Source organism: Heliconius melpomene, chromosome 13 (assembly GCF_056956725.1).
Source record: "Heliconius melpomene rosina isolate 202511_hmr_F chromosome 13, ASM5695672v1, whole genome shotgun sequence".
Classification (NCBI taxonomy): Eukaryota; Metazoa; Arthropoda; class Insecta; order Lepidoptera; family Nymphalidae; genus Heliconius; species Heliconius melpomene.
In genome coordinates this window covers 8650239-8671410 of record NC_140401.1, presented here as the reverse complement: position 1 = coordinate 8671410, position 21172 = coordinate 8650239, and the positions used below count along the sequence as shown (strand labels likewise).

Here is a 21172-nt window from a genome sequence, read left to right as displayed (position 1 = left end):
GGGAAGTCGAATGTCGCTGAGATAGCTTTGTTGTAAACCTTTTATTACTTCTTTTAGTAACTTATATAGCAGGGTGGGCAGATGGAACCTAATATTAAGACACTCCGTTCCCATTAAGACACTTTCGTTCCTTACTTTTCGTTACTCGAGCGAAGAAATGAAAATATTAAATATTTAATTTTCTCGAAAGGGAATCGAATCCACAACCTGCCGTATACAGTCGCACGCTTGCCCCTGCGCCACTACCGGCCTGTTTTTATTACTTTTTGATTTGAATTAGCTGCAATTAATGGAAAGTCTTCATTTATATAAAGACCTATGAATAAATATAACAAGGAGGGCTGTGGGGTAAACTTCGGTTTGCCATTTGTTTACGACTGTAATAAAATATATTGAATTGTTTCAGAAGTTAATTGTTTATGTTTACTTATTTAATATTTAACGCCATCGTAGCTTAGTGGATAAATGCCCGCTTATGTACAATAGTGGTGTGTGTGATTCCAATTCGAGAAGTGTTTTAGTTTTTAAATATTTTTGTTCCTCTGGTTAGATGTAACCCAACTTTAGGTTCCTTTTCTTAGTTTGCAATTAATTAAAGTATTTCCTAATAATTATAAAAAAACATATTGAACTAAACAAAGTGCGGTGTTAAACTCCGTTGCTCAACACACAATGTCTTGAATTCGAGCGAAAGGCATTGCCATAAAACTAGGTCCTACCTGTTTATTTTGCTATAAAGAACATAAGTAATCAGTAACAAGAATGTCCTGAAATTTATGTATACTCACATATTGTCGCCGGCGGCGATGAGTTCCGCCAGCTAACAGGCAATACCTTTATGCTTCGGCGGAAAGTAGGGAGCGGAGTGTCTTAACACTAGGATTCCTCTGCTTTTCCTGTCATATATGGGATACAACGTGCGTATTTTTTTAGATACAATATTTAAAGAAACCAAATTAGTATTGAAGAGGAAATTTTCATCATTGCTAAACAACCCATGTTTCAGGCAATATTTTCCGAAGCACCGATACTGTTATATTAAAGATCCCTTATTTGGATAGGACCAAATAAACAAACATCAACAAAATTGTATCACTATCGATTATTATAACACTCCACCCGATGTGAAAAGAATATAACATATATTTTTTCTAGCACTACTCCATTAAGCTCCTCTACAAAGTAAATATTATAGCTTTTAAATGTCCCAAATGAATTATTATGAAAATACCTTTTGGTTACTTTTATTACAAAATTGAATTTATACAATTATAGTTATTTTGTTGATGTAATGTAGTCTTATAAATCAATGAACGGCTGCACGTATGAAAAAACATGACTCATAATCACGTTCTGCTTGAACCGAGCGTGCGAACGAGAGCGTGGACAAACGATAGAGAGGCACGACCGCTTGTGACATATCTATCTGTTTGAAAAAAATCATCGAAATATGCCTTTACACTACCTTTTCTCTGCCCAGCTTTCCATATGGGAAAAACCGCTTTTATAAAAATGTACTACTATCATAAAATAACAAAAGGAATGTACAAGTAACATACTTACTTCCTCTGCCATTTGATTAATTTAGTTTAAAAATCTCTCTGGAACATCAATCAGTCAAAAAACAAGAACAATTGTTTCGTAGAAAACAATTAATTTTCACAAAGGTTTTTCCAAGTCACCGCTCGAATAGAGTTCGCTTAATAATATTTACAATGCGAGTAACGTTACTCATATAATATACAAATAAAGATCCAGTTTATAAAGTATTTTCCAGTAGATACGTGAGATTGTACCTATATAGATATGTGGAATTGAAGATTAACTAATAGTAGTTTATCTTCAATTGCACAATGTCATATCAAACAGCACTGCTGGTATATTAACTTGGCTACTTGACTTATGAACATTGATTAAAATCCCCAATAATAGTTTTTCTCATCTTTATATATAATGCCGAAAGGTCACTCACTCATCACGACATCTCAGAAACTTCAAGTGCTAGGAGTCTCAAATTTGGCATGGACGTCACTTATAGGACGTAGGTACTCATGGAGACAGAAATTAATAATAACGTAGTTCACGCAGGCGAAGCCGCGGGCGGGCCGCTAGTATATAATATAAGGAGGATAGGTTTTACATGGAAAACCTAGTCATATCTATAGATAAAACAGTATTTCAGAACATATTTTGGTGCATTACACTAACAGTTGTATTCGCAAATAAAATTAATCTTCAATCTTCCACAAGTCACGTAGTAGTTTTATAAAAACGTATATGCTGGTTTTCATTGTTTATATACGTTTTTTTAACGTATATGATGTTTGGATTATTTTGGACACAGTCATAGTACAGTTGTCAATGGTCGTGGATACGATTTTCAATCGCGAAATTTATCATGTTTTGTGGAGTCAAGTAATCCTAATTATAAATATAAAACTTCATGTTGTAACCTCAAGAATTATTTTTTATATATTTAACTTCATTTCCTCGTTCTGGTAATAAAAAAAATCGAAAAACACGAAAATTCACCAATGCGTGATAATTGGAACACAATTTCGTAGCGCTAGGTACCCTGTGTCTACAATAATATCTACGGAAGATAGTATGATGTTAAAAAAAATTCATTCTAAATAAAAATTACAAAAAAAAAACAACGTACCCACCATCTATATTTTGTAAAACACCAAAAAAATATGCAACTTAAATAATTACAAAAGAAACTTATTCCATGCACATTAATAAAAAAAACGACAATGGAAACAAACTTAAGCAAACAGAGCTTGGACGTGGTGAAGCCAATTCGGAAAAGCCGGGGGCCATGGGTTATTTACTTATTGAGAAGCTTGGCAAATCTATCTTATATTAAATGCTACTAAAGTGGAGAGCTAAATACATATCCATTTTTGTTACTTTCACGCTGTATCCCGCATGGAGCAGGTAACCCAATTTTAAGATATTCTGTTTCCACCACATTTGTCAAGATAATGCGTGTTGAGTAACGGAACTCACCGCCACGCTTTATCTTGTTACAATAAATAAAATATTAAATATTTTATTCCTCCTAGAGGGAATCGAACCCACAACCCTTGCGTTTACAGTCACGCTATGCCACTCAACACGCTGGCTTCAATCTCTCTTAAGTGAATATTAATGTTTTTGCTCCATGTGCACATGTGCAATAATATTTTCACCCCTAACCCCTAAACTGAGGGATGACAAAAAGCTGTACGTCTAGTTTTTGCCTCTAGGGTATTATTGTTCTTCGGGTTCTGTGTTTACTGAAATTTATATCGACATTTTTTATATGGAACAGATGGCGGGAAATTTTAGGTAATGTTAGTTTAATATATATTTTTTTTTCATATCAGTATAACGCCCGACTGTAATCGCAACGGTTGTGGATTCAAATTCACTGAAGAAAGAATTATTTTTTATTTATCCACTCTGGTAACAAGACAAATCACGGCGTTGAGAAAGAAGAATTTGGTGGGAAATGGCGAACGGAAGAGTTTTAATGGGAACGGAGTGTACTAACTTTAGATATCCAAGTTCCCTGTGCCTACCCTGCTATGTGCGGGATACAGCGTGAAGCTAAAAAAATGTACGATGTTCGTGAAGAATTCATACTTTTAGTCTTTATTATATGCTGCATTCTTAATAAAAATTCTTACTAAGGATATTACTTCTCTTAATTTTTTACTATCTCTAGTAATATTATGAATTACAAAGTAAATTTTCAAGGCATTTCTACTTAGAAAAAAAGACAAAAACCAGCAAGGAGCCACCACAGCCTGAAACAATTGTTATTGTAATAACTGAACAGTTCTCTTCTAATGACAAAATTCCTTTTCCTCGTGCAACACGGTTCGCAAATTGTAGACCAACTTTCTATTAACTATTTAGTTGATAAAAGGTTAATTTTTAAAATATATGAGTGTACTTATTATTGATGTGGATGTGTCTTATATAGTCTGCATGTTATATACAAAGAAAACATTGTATTAAATCATTCTCTCTATTAGTGAAAACGTCAACAAAATTCGCAACGTAATTCCAAAAATTCAAACGTAGAAGAAAAAAATATTTTTTAAGACCACTTTTTAATTTGATTTTTGTATTTGCTAAGCGTAATATTTGGCTAAATTAAGGCCAATATATTTGAATGGATTACAAAAAAGAGTCTAATCCTCTAATAAAAAAGGTCTAATTCTCTAATAAAAAAGGTCTAATTCTACTCTTTGAATACGAGTTCGTATCCCACTAGCCGGATGTTTATGCTTAGAATATTTTCCTGGTCCGCGAAAAGGTGCAGGTTTGTGTTCTACCTTACATGCATATCTTATTCTTTATCTTCTTCTTCTTATTCTTTATCTCCTTTTATATTTTTTTAGAAATAATCTTATAAGTACAGTACATCATTAATTTAGAAAGCTTAAATGGAGGCCAATCTCAGGACTACGCATTCACATGGTACTTTATAACTATGTCATGATCACCTCCAAAAAATGTAAAACGGCAGCAGGTAATATGTGAAATTTTTTTATTTTTATTTTATCAATAAGAGTTGCACATTTCCGGTACCCCATAGTTTGTCCACCCTTTACTATGTCCCGGCATCCCGGCAGTGACTGCAGCCGGCCGCGGGCGATCGCTCCGGATTTTTTTAATATTCCCCCTTTTGTTTTAAAAGAAAACTCCTCTCCTTATCATCTCTTCAATGTCACTTAATTTATTATGCACCAGACTCGTTGCATTACTCTGTTAATGAATGTGTAAATTATTAAGATTGGAAAGACATTCTTGCTAATATTAGATGTAGTACGCAGTGGTCGTAGCTTTTTTTGCAGGGTTGGGAGAAGGAATTTGGGAAACTCGTGTTTAGACGTAAAAAGGTTGATTTCTTCCCAAATATTGTTTTTTTTTTTTTTTTTATTTTTTATTTTATCCCTATGTACTAACCATCTACTAATACTATGTGTTTTTCACGAAAAAAACAGAATTGATCCTTATAGATTTAAAAATAATAATCTCAACTCACATTAATAATATTACCAGCCATTAAGAGATGTTAAACATTTAGGGGTGCACTATATATCACTGAACGGATCCTGAGTCTAGTGACTAAACACAACCTTGTCACTTGTTTACATATTCCCACGTTACAAAATTTATTAGAGTTAATGCATAAGATATAATTTATAACAAAATATACTGTAATTATATGACAATAAAGTTTAATTTAAAGGAAACTAAGTGAAAGATACCAAGATTCATAATATATAAGAGCCAGCGATTATTATTTAATTGTGGATAAGTTTAATTAAACTAATAAAGCTTATTTTGGGTAGAAAAACTCGATGAGTCGGTTCTTCAATTTCTATTCATTTCAGGGTAGTACAATGTTCAAACTCAATACAATTACCGTAGAAAAAATTAAACGTAGGACTATTTTCAACTTTTTCAATTGATGATTCAAAGGACCTTCTAAATTGACACTTTATCCCATATCAGCTGGCAGCAAAGCTACGCTCACTGCATTCCTGTTTTCTTCCACTATCACCTCCACTAACATCCTCCTCTTCATACAAGTCACGCGGAGGGTCCTCAAGCTTTTTACACAACTTTCTTCCAGTATCATCGATATTATATTCTCGACCGAGGTCTCCCCTAATTTTATTACTTACTCTTACTTCATATATCTTAATTTCTTTAATATGAAGATGAAATATCTCTACAAAAAAATAATATATAATGACTATCGCCAGTGTTTTGTACCACACACTAAATATACCCATAGAAATGCTTCTGGGATCGCGGCGTTGAATTTCCAACGTTCTGTCCCGCAGAGACACAGATGGTACAACAGGTAATGGAAATAGCTTTACTTCAATCGTTATATTAGTTTAGATATCTTGGTACATAGTTATATGATATATGTGTGTATCAGCTTCACGCTGTATCCCGCACACAGCAGGGTTGGCAGAAAGAACCTAGTGTTAAGACACTCCGTTCCCCACTTTCTTTCACTTTCAAAATTCGAGTTTTCGAGCTTTCTTCTGAAATTCAGGCTTAGCTTAGCCAGAGATATTTCATCTGATACCTCCCTTGAACCAGCGGCTTTAATATCAAATTTTAAAATTATCAAACATTGATTAGTTCTGCATATTTTTAAAATTATCTCAATTTTGAATTATAATATACTCGTAGTTATTTTTCTCGAATATTTAAAATGTATTTTCATTTATAATATATACAGCTTTTAATTAATGTTTCCTTTTTCTGTTTTTCGCTATCAAAGCGCCATCGATAAGGTAGCTCTCAATATTTGACATTTTGTGGTAGTTAATTATTTAGGGCCTATATCCGTTGACAGCACTCAAGTAACCTGCTGGCCATACAAGGCCCCATATACAATATACATTGAACATGTAAAAAAAAAACTTATTTTTTTCCCGAGTTCGCTCTAATATGTAAACTTCATTATTGCGCTTAAAAACATATATATTTATACTTATACTAGTTGTCGCCTGCAGCTTCGTTTCCATGGATGTAAAATAATATATATAAATGTAAAAATCTCGTTATTTCCCATTTCAGTAGGAATTTCAGGAAATCCTCTCTTAGTGCTCCCCTACACTTCCCAAGGAACCTACATTGCAAATTTCATTCTTCTACGCAAAGCTGTACGTTGTCTATAAGTCACTCAGTAACGGAAGATTTATATACATTCACACCATGGTTGCAAAGTTGGCACATGGAACGTGTACGATGGTTAAACGTTCAAATCTATTCCATATAAATATATTCATAAATTACATAGATATATGCCAAATCTATATAAAGAAATTATTTAACAATAGGTTTGTATCCGTTCCGTTAGGTTCTTTTTGCCATACATTAAAATGTAAATATGTTTTATCTGTTTCTAAATAAAATTCCCACATAACAAAGTACGCAAAGAGAATATTACATAACATCAACACTCTTTATATCACACCATAACACAAAATACAAATAACTCATTTACTGCAGCTTATAAAATGTGAAAAGGCGGATTTATCACTAAGAGTCATCTCTTGCAGGCAATCAAATTTTATGAATATATTAAGAAGAGCGGGAATAGTGAGGTGCAAAAGTAATAGTGGCAAATTAAAAAATACTTAAAACATAGTGTTTAGACACTCCGATCCTAACTTATGTTAACAAAACTATAGAGAAATATCCCATATCACCGCATGGACAGTCCCCTTTACATGATAAGGTGGCCTAGAAGTAACACAGCAAAGCTTTTAAACCATCAGTCATACCCTACGATGAAAAGTGGCCACTTTGCTCGTCAAACGCCAATCCGCACTGGGGGGACGATATACTTGGCTGCACAGCCAAAGTATATTTTACAGATACTCCAAGGAAATTAAATTAAATTTGATATAAACTAATAGTTGAAATTCGTATTCATATATAGATATAATCTTAGTCAAATTGAAATATATGCATCTAACATATATTTAAATATATATTATTGTACAAGGATGTACTCAAGAAAATGGTTGGTCCATTTTTTTATTATGTTATAAATATGCATAACTAAATAACAAGAAAAATATTTTAATATAAACTCTTCCGCTTTATTATATTAGTATAGATATAAAAATAAATTTAACTAACTTATCGAAATATTGTAGAAACGTAAAAACACAGTTATATTTAATCTCGACTATGCCACATCTGAAGCTAACATTCATTCTATTATATAACGTTCAAAAATGAATGAAATATGATTCGTATTAGTGGTTGAAATGAAGTCGATATACTACTATTAAGCTTCCTCCACTCGCATTAAATAAAAGCTCGGAGACACGAAAATGAAAATATTTCTATTATTGTTTCATACATTTATATACTGTAGAAATACTGAATGCTTACACAATATCGAAGCTATGACAAATAGAAGTCTTGAACGTCTCCCAAAAGATTTTTCAAAGGCGATAATGGACATAGCTATCGGATTACCGACGAACACTCTTACTATTGTTAGCAGCAACACCACAAATTTGCGGTAAGCTATGAAACTATTCAAAGGAATTTTGGCTGAAAATGTCGAGTTTTTATCTATTTTTATTGGTGAAAATTGAATGCGAAAAAATATAGTTATCACAGTCTTTTTTAAAATATTTTTTGAGCTTATTATTTTATTTACGAATATTTAAGAAGAAAAGAAAAGAAACAAATTCTAAGTATTACTTTATAATTCTTGACTTCAGAAAATTATAAAAGATAAATTAATATATTTATTGCAATTATATTTATTAAGTTTCCAATATATTTAATAAACTGTTTTCAACTAACTCCTGGGCATAATTGTACAAAATACCCAATAAGTCAGTTAATATAAATTATTAGAATTTTACGTAGGTTCGATTTCCTCTCGTGGTAGTGAATTATTTTATTTCTCTACTCTGAAGACGAAATACAGTGTTGAGGTCCGCCACTCAACGCGCAATGTCTAGAATTAGGCGATTTTTTTCCTTCCTTTTAATTTACTTGCTTTTCCTTACCTTACCTTTCAAAATATATAGTACCCTGTTCAATATTATTATCTCATAATATATTTCTTTAGCTTCACTCTGTACCCATTGAACCTAGTGAACTCTACTATGACATACTTTTTAATCAATTTATTATTTTTGTTAAATCCATTCATGTAAATTATGTAAATTCTCATTATGTTATTAATTTATGTAAATTCACAGATCAGAAGACTTATTCAAAATAGTGTGCCTATTAGCTGAAAATAACATACAAGTGATCAATTTAGATATAACCAGTGAAAACAAGGAAGTGGTGAGTTCTTACACAAACTATCTATTATTAATATTTATTTTAAGTAATAACTTTAATATAATTAATTAGTATCTGATAACCGCTATCTAACATGAGGAATATTTTTCTAAAAGGAAATATATTTATGTATTAAAATTATAAAAAATCAGATTATACTTTCAATATTGCATTTCTTAATCATCAAAAATAATAAAAAAATATCACGATAGTATTTCAGTTATCTCAAAAACGGCTTGGACACATCGGAGGAACGAACTAGTCTAATATTCTGTGACTCATATGAATGCGAAAATTTGTTGTTTGAGGTAAGTTTGAATTATATAGCAAAATCAAGCAATATATGAGAAACGGAAGTATCTTAATGGGAACAGATGCTAACACTAGTTGACATGATGTCAATGGTGGGTTCGATTTCCGCTTAAAGAAATTAAATATTTAATATTTCCAAATCTTCCCTTTACTAGTATTACATATATTTAAAATTTCCATTTTCCAGATAACCATAAACAACTTCATACATAGATCCATGCTTTACATATTTTTTTGGCAGCGGGGTGAAATCAGCACGCTCTTCCTCTCTGGCATTAAGGAGGCCATTAGAATCGCTGTGATCACGAATCCGAGACCCGGGGTGTAAGTGCATTGCTAACTTAAGTGTATATTTATAAAATATCTTGTATAATATTTGTTTGAAATTTTAAAACTACTTTAAATATATGAATAACTTCAGGCCCTCGTGGTGCAGGAGTACATGCATACGACTGTATATGCATGTTGGGGGTTTGATTCCCACTCGGGGGAAGGAAATACTTAATATTTTCATTGCTTTCTTCTAGCAGCGTTGAGATCCACGACTCAGTTAACATATTAATGAAGGAACTCAACGCCGCGCTTTGCTTAGTTACCCTTGAGCGGGAATAGAAACCGACGTGTTTACAGTCGACCATTTCTATCCCTCTTCATTTTATGTAAATTTGTTTAAAATAAAGCAAAATAGGTTAAACAAGAGCTAAAGTATTCATATTTGCAACTAATTAGCAGAGATTCTAGTAGTTGACCACATAATTATAACCCGCAATTTTTTTATAAAAATTGTATTGTTTAAAATCATTAGAAAAGATTCCTATAAGCTTGTTACTTCGAAGCTTGATGAGAACATATGACTTAGTGATCAGAGAGCTTCGATGGTTTACGAGAAGCGCAGGTTCATATTCCGCTACGTTCAATTTTTATACATTTTCTAAAAAATACATATTACTATAGAACTCTAATATTTTCTTTAACCAGATATTGCAATATAACAACTCTATATCTTATTTATCTCAATTTGACGTTTAAATTGTAACATCTAGTTGGTATTATATTTTCTTGGCTGCTCTTCATACAAAATATTAACCGATAGGTAAGTCTAAGGAAGACGTCAGGTACAAAATGTTAGGAATACGTGAGGTTAAGTTAAGAATATCTATTTTTGTGTTCCAGTAAAATGTCTATTGTTTTAACGTCTTTGAATAGATAGATCAAATGATTGTAAAAATATTAATATTAGTAGATACTATTTTTTTTGTTGTAGTTTCACGGTGTATCCCTCATATCGCAGGATTGGCAAAGTGAACCTAATGTTAAAACATTCAACACATGTTGGGTGGTGGAACTCAACACCGCGCTTGGTCTTGTTTTTAGAACAACAGTAATTCCTTCTTCCGATAAAGAATAGAACCTGAATCGTCATATTTTCGTTACGATCAAAGAATCGTTATAATCGTGTTATTTTAAAGACGAAAACTTCAAATGCTCTTAGACTGCACAGTGCAAATATCTATCTATAAGGCATTTCTACCTCAGATCTATAAGGCGAAATGACAGGTCACTACACTTTTTTTATTAATTTTATAGAATTGGTTTGTAAGGTTTCTATTGTAACCATGTTAAAGAAAAATTAAAGAAAAATTATATATTGAAAAATAATATTCTATATACAATTCCAACAATACTATCTTATTTGTAGTGTGGATGGAGGATGAATAAAAAGTCTACTCACGTTTTAGCCACATTCTAGTGTTAACACTCAGTTCACCAATTAACACTACTTTAAATGTACATACTCGTATAGAAATAACACAAATAGTAAATCACAATTTAACACTACACAGTATATAACAAAGTCAACCACAATAAATACTAATTTGGAAAGTAATAAGAAAACAACGGAACATATGGAAAACAACGGAACGTATGGAAAACGCATCGAGTGGCAAGCACCGACTGTTGTAATAAAATATGCCGTCAACAAGAGGGTAGGAGTAAATCTTACGATTCCTTACCAGTTCAATCGACGGCAGCTAGCGCTTTCATATTAATATACTAAATACGAATACTTACTTAAAAATATATAAATTCTATTAAATATATATAAATGAGATATGTTAAATAAAATATAAATAATAATTCCCTACTGTATATTATATGCCAAAAAATAGGGGCAGTCTTTTGTCATGAAAATTAATATTTTCTTACGAAAAAAAGAACAAAACATACTTTTACTATGAAACAAATAACAATGAAAATGAAAAGAAAGATACAATTATTTAGGTAACGGCCTATAAATCTATAGAGTAAACCACATCGTAAATCGAGCCGACGTTGCACTAAATTATAATGAATATATCATTAAGCTGTAATAAAATTAATGAATTGCGAAATAATTGAGGCAATAAACCCAATACGGCAGCGCTCCATCTAATATGATGGTAGTTTGTCTGTCTTTGTTAATAATAACTCTAGGGGAGATTGATAAGCGGTAAGGATTTTCTCATATATCGTTCGGTGGATGCAATATATTTCTATGTTCCTTACTTCTGAAGCAATCGTGGTGCAGTGTGTTTTCCCATTATTTTCTTTGTGCAAAACAAAACGCGGCGTTTTCTTCCGCCACTCAACACGTAATGTCTTGAATTTCGGAATTCGTACGGAAAACGGAATATCTTGATCTCTATCTATATCTGTAAAAATACAGTTACTTTACGAAAAAAACTAAATATTAACGAAAGTGACTACTTTTCATTATGTGTTTATGAAAAAAAATGCATCTTTGCTAAATCTAGATGTCCAACTAATTTTAAATGCCATAAATGGTAAGAATGAAGTTAAATGTTGATATTTGGATTTTTATTAGAAAAATCTCATTACCTACAAATTTGACGGTAGTATACTCTCGTGCCTCACAGAGCCCATACAGTGATTGATTGTATCGGAATACCGTTCGATCGTGAGAGTCAGTTAGTAATATTCGGTATAAGTATTACTAAGTGACTCCCACGGTCGAACACTAAAAATATTATTTGTTGAATAAATCTACTTATATGTATATTATATATCTTAATACGTTATAAATATAAAAAAATATATTCGTTCATTCGTCATATAACTATGTTATTTTTTTCACGCTGTATCCCGCATTTAGCAGGGTAGGCAGAGAGAACTTGGAAACCTAGTGTTAAAGCAGTCCGTTCCCTTTAAGATACTTCTTTAACCCACTTTCGTAACGTTAGTAACGTCAGTAGTAACGTCTGCATATAATAATAACATAACAAATTTGAAATCCATCGCGTATAAGAAATAATAAAATAAGTTAAATATATTAATCAAAGATTTATCTGGTGAAATAAAACTAATGTTATTTTAAAATTCGCTCCGAGTAGGTATGTACTCGTACTAGCTTGATTATCGTGCCATCTTGCCAGTATTTCTAAAATTACATTTCCTCTCAATTCGAGAGAGCCAATACAAAGCAACGGACTCACGTACATTGTAATTCGATTGAGCGAAACGCCGATTGTGAATTGGCCAAAACATATTTTTTAGTGTCCCGGCTACAGCATTTTCTTCGAAAAATATATATTTGTTTTGCAGTCCATTTGTAGTCGAAAGGTGAAAGACGAATTATATTGTTTATATTATTTATCGTTTTTGCCGTCGAGACGCAAGGGCCGACGTGTGGCTGTAAATTCGATGGTTGCTGGTTCGATTACCATTCGGAGGAATTAATAATTATTTTTATCTATATTTTAATTTCTTCGCTCTGGTATCAAGGCAAATCACGGCGTTAAGTTCCGTAACACATATTACTTCGGAAATTCGGTGAAAAATGGGAAACAGTGTTTCAACACTCTAGTGTTGAATGAAGCAGTAGACTGCCTACTAACTTTAAAATTCATCCACACTTTTGTTTTAGCGTCCCTTTGTAAAATGTAGCCGCGTAGTAATACACTTCGTATTGCTAAACCTCGTATAATAGATAAATATATGTTTTTTTTTTTCAAATTATAGCACTAGAGACGTGAGAAATAATTATCTTTTCTCCGCTCTGGTGCGACGTTAAATTACGCAACTAAACACGCAACGTTTTCGGTGAATTCAAAAAAAATCGTAAGACAGAGTGTCTTAACACTCTCTTCTCTCTGCGTAACTTGCTATGTAGGGAATAAAACGTGAAAGTTGAATTATAAGTTATAATGTTGTTGTTATATTTACTACTAATATATCACAGTCTTATCAGAATAATATTAAAGTCGTTTTCCTATAGATACATAGTACCTATAAACTAAGGCTGTTATAATCTTATTGCTTGATCTATGGACTACAATTAATCATATTATGTTATAATTAATTCCTTCTATACTATTACTAGAGATCAATAATAAATTAACAACTACTGATATGGAGAAGATTATGCAAGACATATCGCATGAGACTTTTATTTTCGACTAGGGGCCCGCTAACGGCTTCGCCTGCTTAAACTACACAATCGTATACTTGCTAGTCTGAATTATTTTTGGGTTCTAATAAAATTATTCCATTTTTTGAGCTTCACGCTGTATTTCCTATATAGCAGGGTAAAAGAGGGAACCTAAGACACTGCAATCCCCACTTTTCGCCGAATTTTTTAAGGCATTGCTGTTGAGTGGCTGATCTCTTTATAACAATGATAAATAAAATTAAATTTGTTGAGGCCAGTCATAGCGCATGGCATTGTGTATTCGATTCTCACTCTGGGAATGAATTATTCTCATTATTTTGTTCTGGTAATAAGCCAAGGTAATTTCCCTCTGCCTACACTGCTGTATTTGGGATACAACAAGAAGCTAAAAAAATTAAAACACAAATTCATATATTTACAGATTTCGGCTATATTACAATCAGGCAACCCCGAATAAGCTGAACCATCTAACTTTAGTAAACTGGTGGTCTGGCAGTCTTTACAAATCCCCCGCATTGCCTCCCGCTGATAAAGTCTATCAAGACTTCCAAGGAAGAATTTTTGACGTGCCTGTGTTACACGTAAGTATATAAACACAAAAGTATGACTTAGTGGTTATAACCCTAGGGTTGTTAACGGATTCCATGAAGTGCGGGTTCAAATCCCGCTACGTTACAACTTTTATCTTTTCTAATATAAAGACTGCGCAAATTAAAGAATCTGTATTAACATATATTTTTATTAGATCATCCTGACAAATTTAAATCTTTTATTAAATTAAAATGTATATTAAGATGGCACAAAAACTCTCCATAAATTTTATTAAGCGTATAATTGCAAAAATAAATTCTTCAACAACTTTACTCGATTCAATATTATTAAACTTGAGTGAATATTTACATACATATATCTATCTACCTTTATATTATACATAATTCTGGGAAGATGGTAAAACATAATTTTGTGGAACTAAACGTCGCACTTTGATTCTTCAGCCGAAGAACAAAATATTGTAAATATAACCTTTCAAATTATGAAAAATCGAACTCCCAATCAGTCAAACACCTTCCTACTATGCCATAATAGTGTATTTTCAGCATGACGCGTAGATACTATAAGAATTTATTCAATAACAATGAACTATTATTACAATAAACAATATAAATTAGTTAATTTACAAACCTGAACTTGAATTAGATTATAATTTATACTCAATTGTTTCTAATAAAGTATGCCTGTAGGTACCTAAGTTTACATGTAAATTTTGTCTAGGCACCACCTTGGCACTTCGTGATATATAACAACGATTCTACAGTGAACGTCACTGGTGGGAGAGACGACAAATTACTTTCGTTGTTGGCGAAGAAACTTAACTTTAAGTATGTTTAAAATTTCTAAGTAATTAAGTCAGCTACGGAATTCATGTACTGTTTTCACTTTTATGTTAAACTTAAATTTGTGTGGGTTTTAATTGTGATCAGTAATAAAACTATTTAAAATATTTAATGTGTAATAGTACACCTTGGACTAAGAAAATGCTCAAATTGTTTGTATTAAATTATTATCTTATCATTTACCAAAGTTCGTGCCTACACCACCTGGAGAAGTAATAGTTGTGCCAAAATTACCTCATTTCATTGCTATAAAAAAAAAAATATTTGTAAAATTCATTTAGGTTTTTGCAAATGCTAAAGGCATTTAAACGTAGATTTTTTTTTACAAATCTAAAGGTATAAGGGCTTTACAGATTTATTCATTAGAAAAAAATCAGAAACAAAATTTTCTAAATATATCAATCAATAATTTTAGGATAAAAATAATAAAAAATACTTTTTATTTGTAATTTCTTGCTTAGATACAGATACTACGATCCGCCAGAAAGGAGTCAAGGATCGAGAATCGCTGGCAACGGAACGTTTAAAGGGACACTGGGGTTAATTTGGAAACGTGTAAGTTTGTCTTTTACAAACATTTACTGTCTATTTTCTTACTATACCTTATATAATCCTTCTTCCCATATATAAATGTTCATGCTAGTCTCTACTTTTATATAGGTCTCTACTTTTATATAATGTCATAAAGTTTAAATGTCTGTTTGGTTGAACGTGCTAATCTCAGAAGCTATATTATTTCATTACCTCAAGTGGGAATGGAATAGACTTTGAATATAATTAATTAAATGAAACTAATCTTAGAAAGCAGATTTCTTCCTTGGAGATGTGACTATGACATGGGAACGATTGCAAGCTGTGGAATTCTCTTTCTTGACCCTCGCTGATTCTGGAGCCTTTTTGACTCATGCACCTGACAAGCTGAGTGAAACATTAGCTATCATCAGACCGTTCCGATGGGAGGTAATATGAAATTAAATATTCTTATGTATATATTTTTAATTAACACAAATAAATAATTAACTATTACTTCAAATTCCACTCAGGGAAATGAATTATTTTCATTAACTCTATCTAGTAATGAGACAAAACTGTAATGTCTCGGAAATTGAATGGTGCCTGGGGAACGTAGTGTTTTAATATTCCCTCTGTCTGCCACACTATACATAAAAAAATCATTAAAAAAAAGCATAAAAAAATCTAAATTGCAGGTTTGGCCTTTAGTAGGCGCAACGCTTCTCATAACAGGTCCAGCTCTTTGGATAGTAATAGCTGCTCCATCGCTATGGCAACGACGCCAGATGGATCAACTAAGCCTGTTGAATAATTGCTGTTGGTTCACTACTTCTTTATTCCTCAGGCAAGGTACGTTAAGTATCATATGTAAAAATCATAACCATAGAAGTGATTGATCCTATTTTAAGTTCTTGGCGTTTCATTAAATAGACAAAACGAAATTACAGCATCCACAAAAGAACCATCAAAAACACATAAGGCACGTCTCGTAGGCATCCTCATATCCTTAGGAGCTACTTACGTTATAGGCGACATGTATTCTGCAAATCTAACAAGTCTTCTAGCGAGACCTACAAAAGAACAGCCTATTGGAACTTTACAAGCCCTAGAAGAAGTTATGAGAGATAAAGGTTACGAACTGGTCGTGGAAAGCCATAGCTCAACGTTGGCTATATTACAGGTACGTTTCTTGTTATTTTGTATCTATATTTTCCTGATTTACAATTTTCAGATTTAGTATATTTAAATATTCATACAAAAAATTTGAAAAGAAAAGAAACAGGCGTGGTGCAGAGGCGATAGCATATTTGAGGAGGTTCAATTCCCACTCGGAGGAATCCTTTATGTTCATATCAAGATATCTAGACAAAGCGAAGCATTAACTTCCGCCATTCCACATACAATGCCTCAAAAATTGGGAGAAACGTGGAGAATGGAGTGTTTTAACACTAGCTTTTATCTTCCGACCCTGCTATATGCAAGAAACAACATGAATTTAAAAGAAAAATCTTTCAGAATGGTACCGACGTCTACGGTCGTCTAGCTCGTCTCATGCGTCGTCAGCACATACAACGTGTGCGCAGTGTAGAGCATGGAGTCCGCTTGGTCTTATCAAAGCGTCGCGTCGCCATATTAGGTGGAAGAGAAACTCTCTACTATGATACTGAGAGATTTGGTAACTATACATATCTATACTAATATTATTAAATAGAAGAGTTTGTTTAGTATAAGATGCCAATCTCAGGAACTACTAGTACGGATTGAAAATTATATTTATGTTAGATAGTCAGTCTATGGAGGATACTTAAGGCTACATTACATCGCGTTATGACTGTTAGGAGTGCAGTTAGAATATGAACATTTTTACAAAATAAGATTAAAAATATACCTACAGCAAAATTATCTACGTAAAATACAATTTTAAGTAAATCGCTTTATATATTGTAGTCTATATAGATAAATTCTATACATTTTTTATTTCTAAGTAGGTAATATTACAAGCTTATTTCATTTTGTTATGTGTGCCTGAATTCCTAATTTCTATGTTTGTTTAGGTTCTCACAATTTTCATCTAAGTGAAAAATTATATACGAGATATTCAGCTATTGCTCTACAAATTGGATGTCCTTATTTGGAAACATTTAATAATATGTACGTATTTGGTAGCCTTCATGTGAATAAATTACTAGTCCAATACACGTTTTAGTCTGTAAACTGAACTTGACTAATAACCAAGAGGTCGTTTGATGAAAGTATCGGAGAGGAGTGTTTAATCAAAGTATGTAATTAATATCGATAATTGTTCCGCATTTAACTTAATATATATTTTTTCACGCTATATACCGCATATAGCAAGGTAACCAGAAGGAAACTGGGAACCTAATATTAAGAAACTTCTTTCTCATTTAAATATTTCATCAAGTTAGGGAATCAAACCTACAATCGTCGCGTTTACAGTCGAACACTTGTGCCGCTGCGGCATAATAGCCTCTTATATTAAGTTATGATTTAAAATTATACTAAACCTATTCCTAGTATCGTAAAGCCATTAGAAATTTCATTATTTTCGATATTCTTATTTTTATAACAGACTAAAACACTACTACTTGCTATAATTTTATTCTCTTATAAATTTAATTCTTAGAGTAATGACTCTATTCGAAGCTGGAATATTAGCTAAAATGACTACAGATGAATATAAGAATCTACCAGAACAATCTAGAAGGTCCAATCCAGTAACAGAGAGTGATAGTAAGGAAAATACTGACGTTACCGAAAACACCCAGAACGCTCAAGTAAGGAACTTTCAAGCAATATTTTTTATCAGATTCACACGTGTCTCGCATATAGCAGTGTATGCAGAGGGAACCTAGTGTTAAGATAGGGAAACGCGACGCACACAATGGCTCTAGAATTGGGTACGGAGGTTCCCATTGCGTGTTGAGTGGCGGAACTCAACGTCGCTTTTCCTCGTCACCAGAGTGAAGAAATGAAAATATAAATTTAAATAAATATTTCATTTCCTCGAGTGGAAAACACAGTGAATAGGTATTTATTAGGCAAACGTGCCTCGCCGTAGACCACATCAATGCTCACCAGGCTTGATGCGGTCAAATTCAAACCTATTTCAGTATAAAAAAATGTACCTATATTATATTTCATATATTTTAAACATAATGGAATATTTAAAATATAATTGTATTGCTACATAAATAAAAAGAAATAAGAGACAAAAAGAGGTGAAATTTTAAATAAATATAAAAAAATACATATGTACAATGCACGTTTAATGGTAGGCCGTCGTAGCTCAGAGGCACAAGCGTCTAAACTTGACGGTTCTGGCCTTGATTCCCGGGTCCGGCAGTGAAATATTTAATACTGTCATTTCCTCGTTCTGATAACGAGGCAAAGAAAGGCGGTAATGCCTTAACATAAAGTGAGGAATGGAAGTGTCCTAAAACTAGGTTTCCTCTGCCAACTCCGCTGGATACAGAATAAGCTAAAAAAAAGTACATAAAGGACATTTAGTGTAAATCGCATAACAACTAATTGTCTAATAATTTTGATTTTAATTTGTAGCCACAAAACGAATCTACTATAGGTCTGGAACCTGTTTCACTAACAATGCTTCGAGGAGCTTTTTGCCTTCTAGGCATCGGATATTTTCTTGCAGGTACTAAAAATTTGTTATAAAACGTCTATAAAATATTTTAAAAAATAGGCGCATTATCAATCTGTAGGTCATTTCTCAGCTTTCAACTAATACTGTTTAGATTTGTTCACACTGTATCCCGTACACAGCAGAATAGTCAGAATTACCTTGAAATCTTAGTTACACTTCCGTTCCCCACTCTCCTCAGAATTTTCGAGGTTTTGCCTCGTTACCAGAACGAGAAATTACAATATTAAACCACGAACTGTTATAACTTTTCAATATTATTATATGAAAAAAAAATTACAGCCAACATTTTCAAGCATTATCGAAAGCAGTTTAAGCCGTTGTAGTAACTTTACCACGTAATTGAATACTCCATCTAACATAATGAGGTATCATTACAGCCTGGAGTTCAATGAAATGAAATTACTGTCGTTACCCTGATTATTATGAACTCTTGACGTTCGAAAAATTTAACGACCATCTAAAGGTACAGAACAGAATTTGCAATTAACGACATCGCCTGGAAATAATTCAAATTCCTATAAAAAGTCGATGTTCCGCAAAGAATTATATTATGTTATATTCTCGATTATGAACCGTCTATAAAATTGTTACGACACATAAATCCGTATCTAACGTTTGAATAGCTTATGAGATTTTCAACTTGAAGCTTTCATTATAATCAACGAACACCTTAAACTTGAACTAATAAAATGGGAAACTTTATTATGTTAGACACAGATATTGCGTTATCGTCAAAAAATTCCGTCGTTAAATATATGAATTTTCGAATTAATGCTTGTTATTAAAACGCTGTAGAATAAGTATTTTCGTAGGTTTTGTTGCTTTTATAAATATTATTCAAAAGGATAACAGACAAGACAAAGCCCGTCCTGGAAATCCACCACGCGGAATTTTCGGGCGGAGAGTACAGAATAAAAATATTCATTTGTGAAGTCAAAAATATTAATGACTTAATTATAAATTATTAAAAAACATTCTTTACTTTTTATGACTTTTGTAATTCTTCTTTAATCATGTTCATAATTTTAAATATTTGAAATACCTTCTAATAAGGTCTACAATTACTTTCAGGAACTGTTCTCATCACCGAAATCCATATACAGCGTAAGAAGAAAAATCAAAACTTAATAAAAATACCAGACGAATCGACCAACCAGTTGAAATCCTCGAGATTTTATTTGAAACATCATTTCGAAAAGATTTTTAAGATCATGTATATCCTTATAGATAGAGCTCTAAGAAACGATGCACGAGATTAGTCAATTATATATAGTACACTTTATAAAATTAGTTAACCATTTTTTTTTGATAGTGTACTTGTGCTATGTGGTATATCACTTTTTACTACTGTGTACTTCACTTTTTTAGAAAACGTATAAAAATTTTGAACGTAGCGGGACTTAAACCTGCGCCTCTATGAAACCATCCGAGCGCGCTGACCACTATGCCGTACGTTCGTTATGTCCAAACTATTATACTATAAAAAACATAAAATGATTAAATACTTTTTTTTTTAGGGGAACTTTGACTTTGAGTCTCGCTTCATTCAAATCTTTATACGAAAATATTTATTTGTTTAGTGTTCAAAAAGTCTAAAAATGAAATAATTAATATTACAAGTACATATACGCTATATCGTAGTATATACCACAGTACATACAAGTTATTTCACGAAAACTTAAATACATGAACCATTGATACAATTTTCATATTTAACATACAATACTATTAAAATAAACTATATGTGAGCGACACAGTCGACATTAGAGTATGTAAATTAGAAAATACATAATAATTTCATTATTGCTATCTAACGTCCCCGGGCTACCATGTTTATTGGGATTTTGAATTGTGGCATCGAATTTATGAATGTGTTGTTAGCTATGGGAATAATACTAAATACACGCTTCTATATATGAATTGTTTTTATGATAAATATATTAAACTAATCCCTCTTTAACTTGTTTGTTTGATAAT

At 32.2% G+C, this 21172-nt stretch overlaps 2 protein-coding genes across 3 annotated transcripts in view; one reads left to right on the top strand and one right to left on the bottom strand.

Annotated features, from left to right (window-relative positions):
• Positions 1 to 11085, bottom strand: part of LOC146532854 (uncharacterized) — a 232568-nt gene extending 221483 nt beyond the window's left edge. For both annotated transcript variants that reach the window (XM_085196714.1, XM_085196715.1), the window contains exon 1: positions 10889 to 11085. The gene's annotated coding sequence lies outside the window, so the exon portion shown is untranslated. The remainder of the gene's footprint in view (positions 1 to 10888) is intronic.
• Positions 7903 to 20514, top strand: LOC146532853 (ionotropic receptor 40a-like). Its single transcript, XM_085196713.1, has 15 exons — positions 7903 to 8062; positions 8757 to 8847; positions 9057 to 9152; positions 9344 to 9480; positions 14028 to 14187; positions 14879 to 14985; positions 15462 to 15555; positions 15802 to 15960; positions 16209 to 16362; positions 16461 to 16693; positions 17029 to 17188; positions 17568 to 17664; positions 18158 to 18308; positions 19093 to 19186; positions 20267 to 20514. Exons 1-15 carry the CDS (start codon positions 7944 to 7946, stop codon positions 20452 to 20454), a joined length of 2040 nt encoding a protein of 679 aa, XP_085052839.1. The 5' UTR covers positions 7903 to 7943; the 3' UTR covers positions 20455 to 20514.
• Positions 20515 to 21172: the final 658 nt, after the last annotated feature.

What these genes read in the sequence shown, in the direction of transcription:
- LOC146532853 (XM_085196713.1), top strand. Translation starts at nt 7,944, where the DNA reads ATGACAAATAGAAGTCTTGAACGTCTCCCAAAAGATTTTTCAAAGGCG. An exon ending in TTGACGTGCCTGTGTTACAC is followed by an intron (nt 14,188 to 14,878) that starts GTAAGTATATAA and finishes AATTTTGTCTAG; the next exon opens with GCACCACCTTGGCACTTCGT. An exon ending in CATCGGATATTTTCTTGCAG is followed by an intron (nt 19,187 to 20,266) that starts GTACTAAAAATT and finishes AATTACTTTCAG; the next exon opens with GAACTGTTCTCATCACCGAA.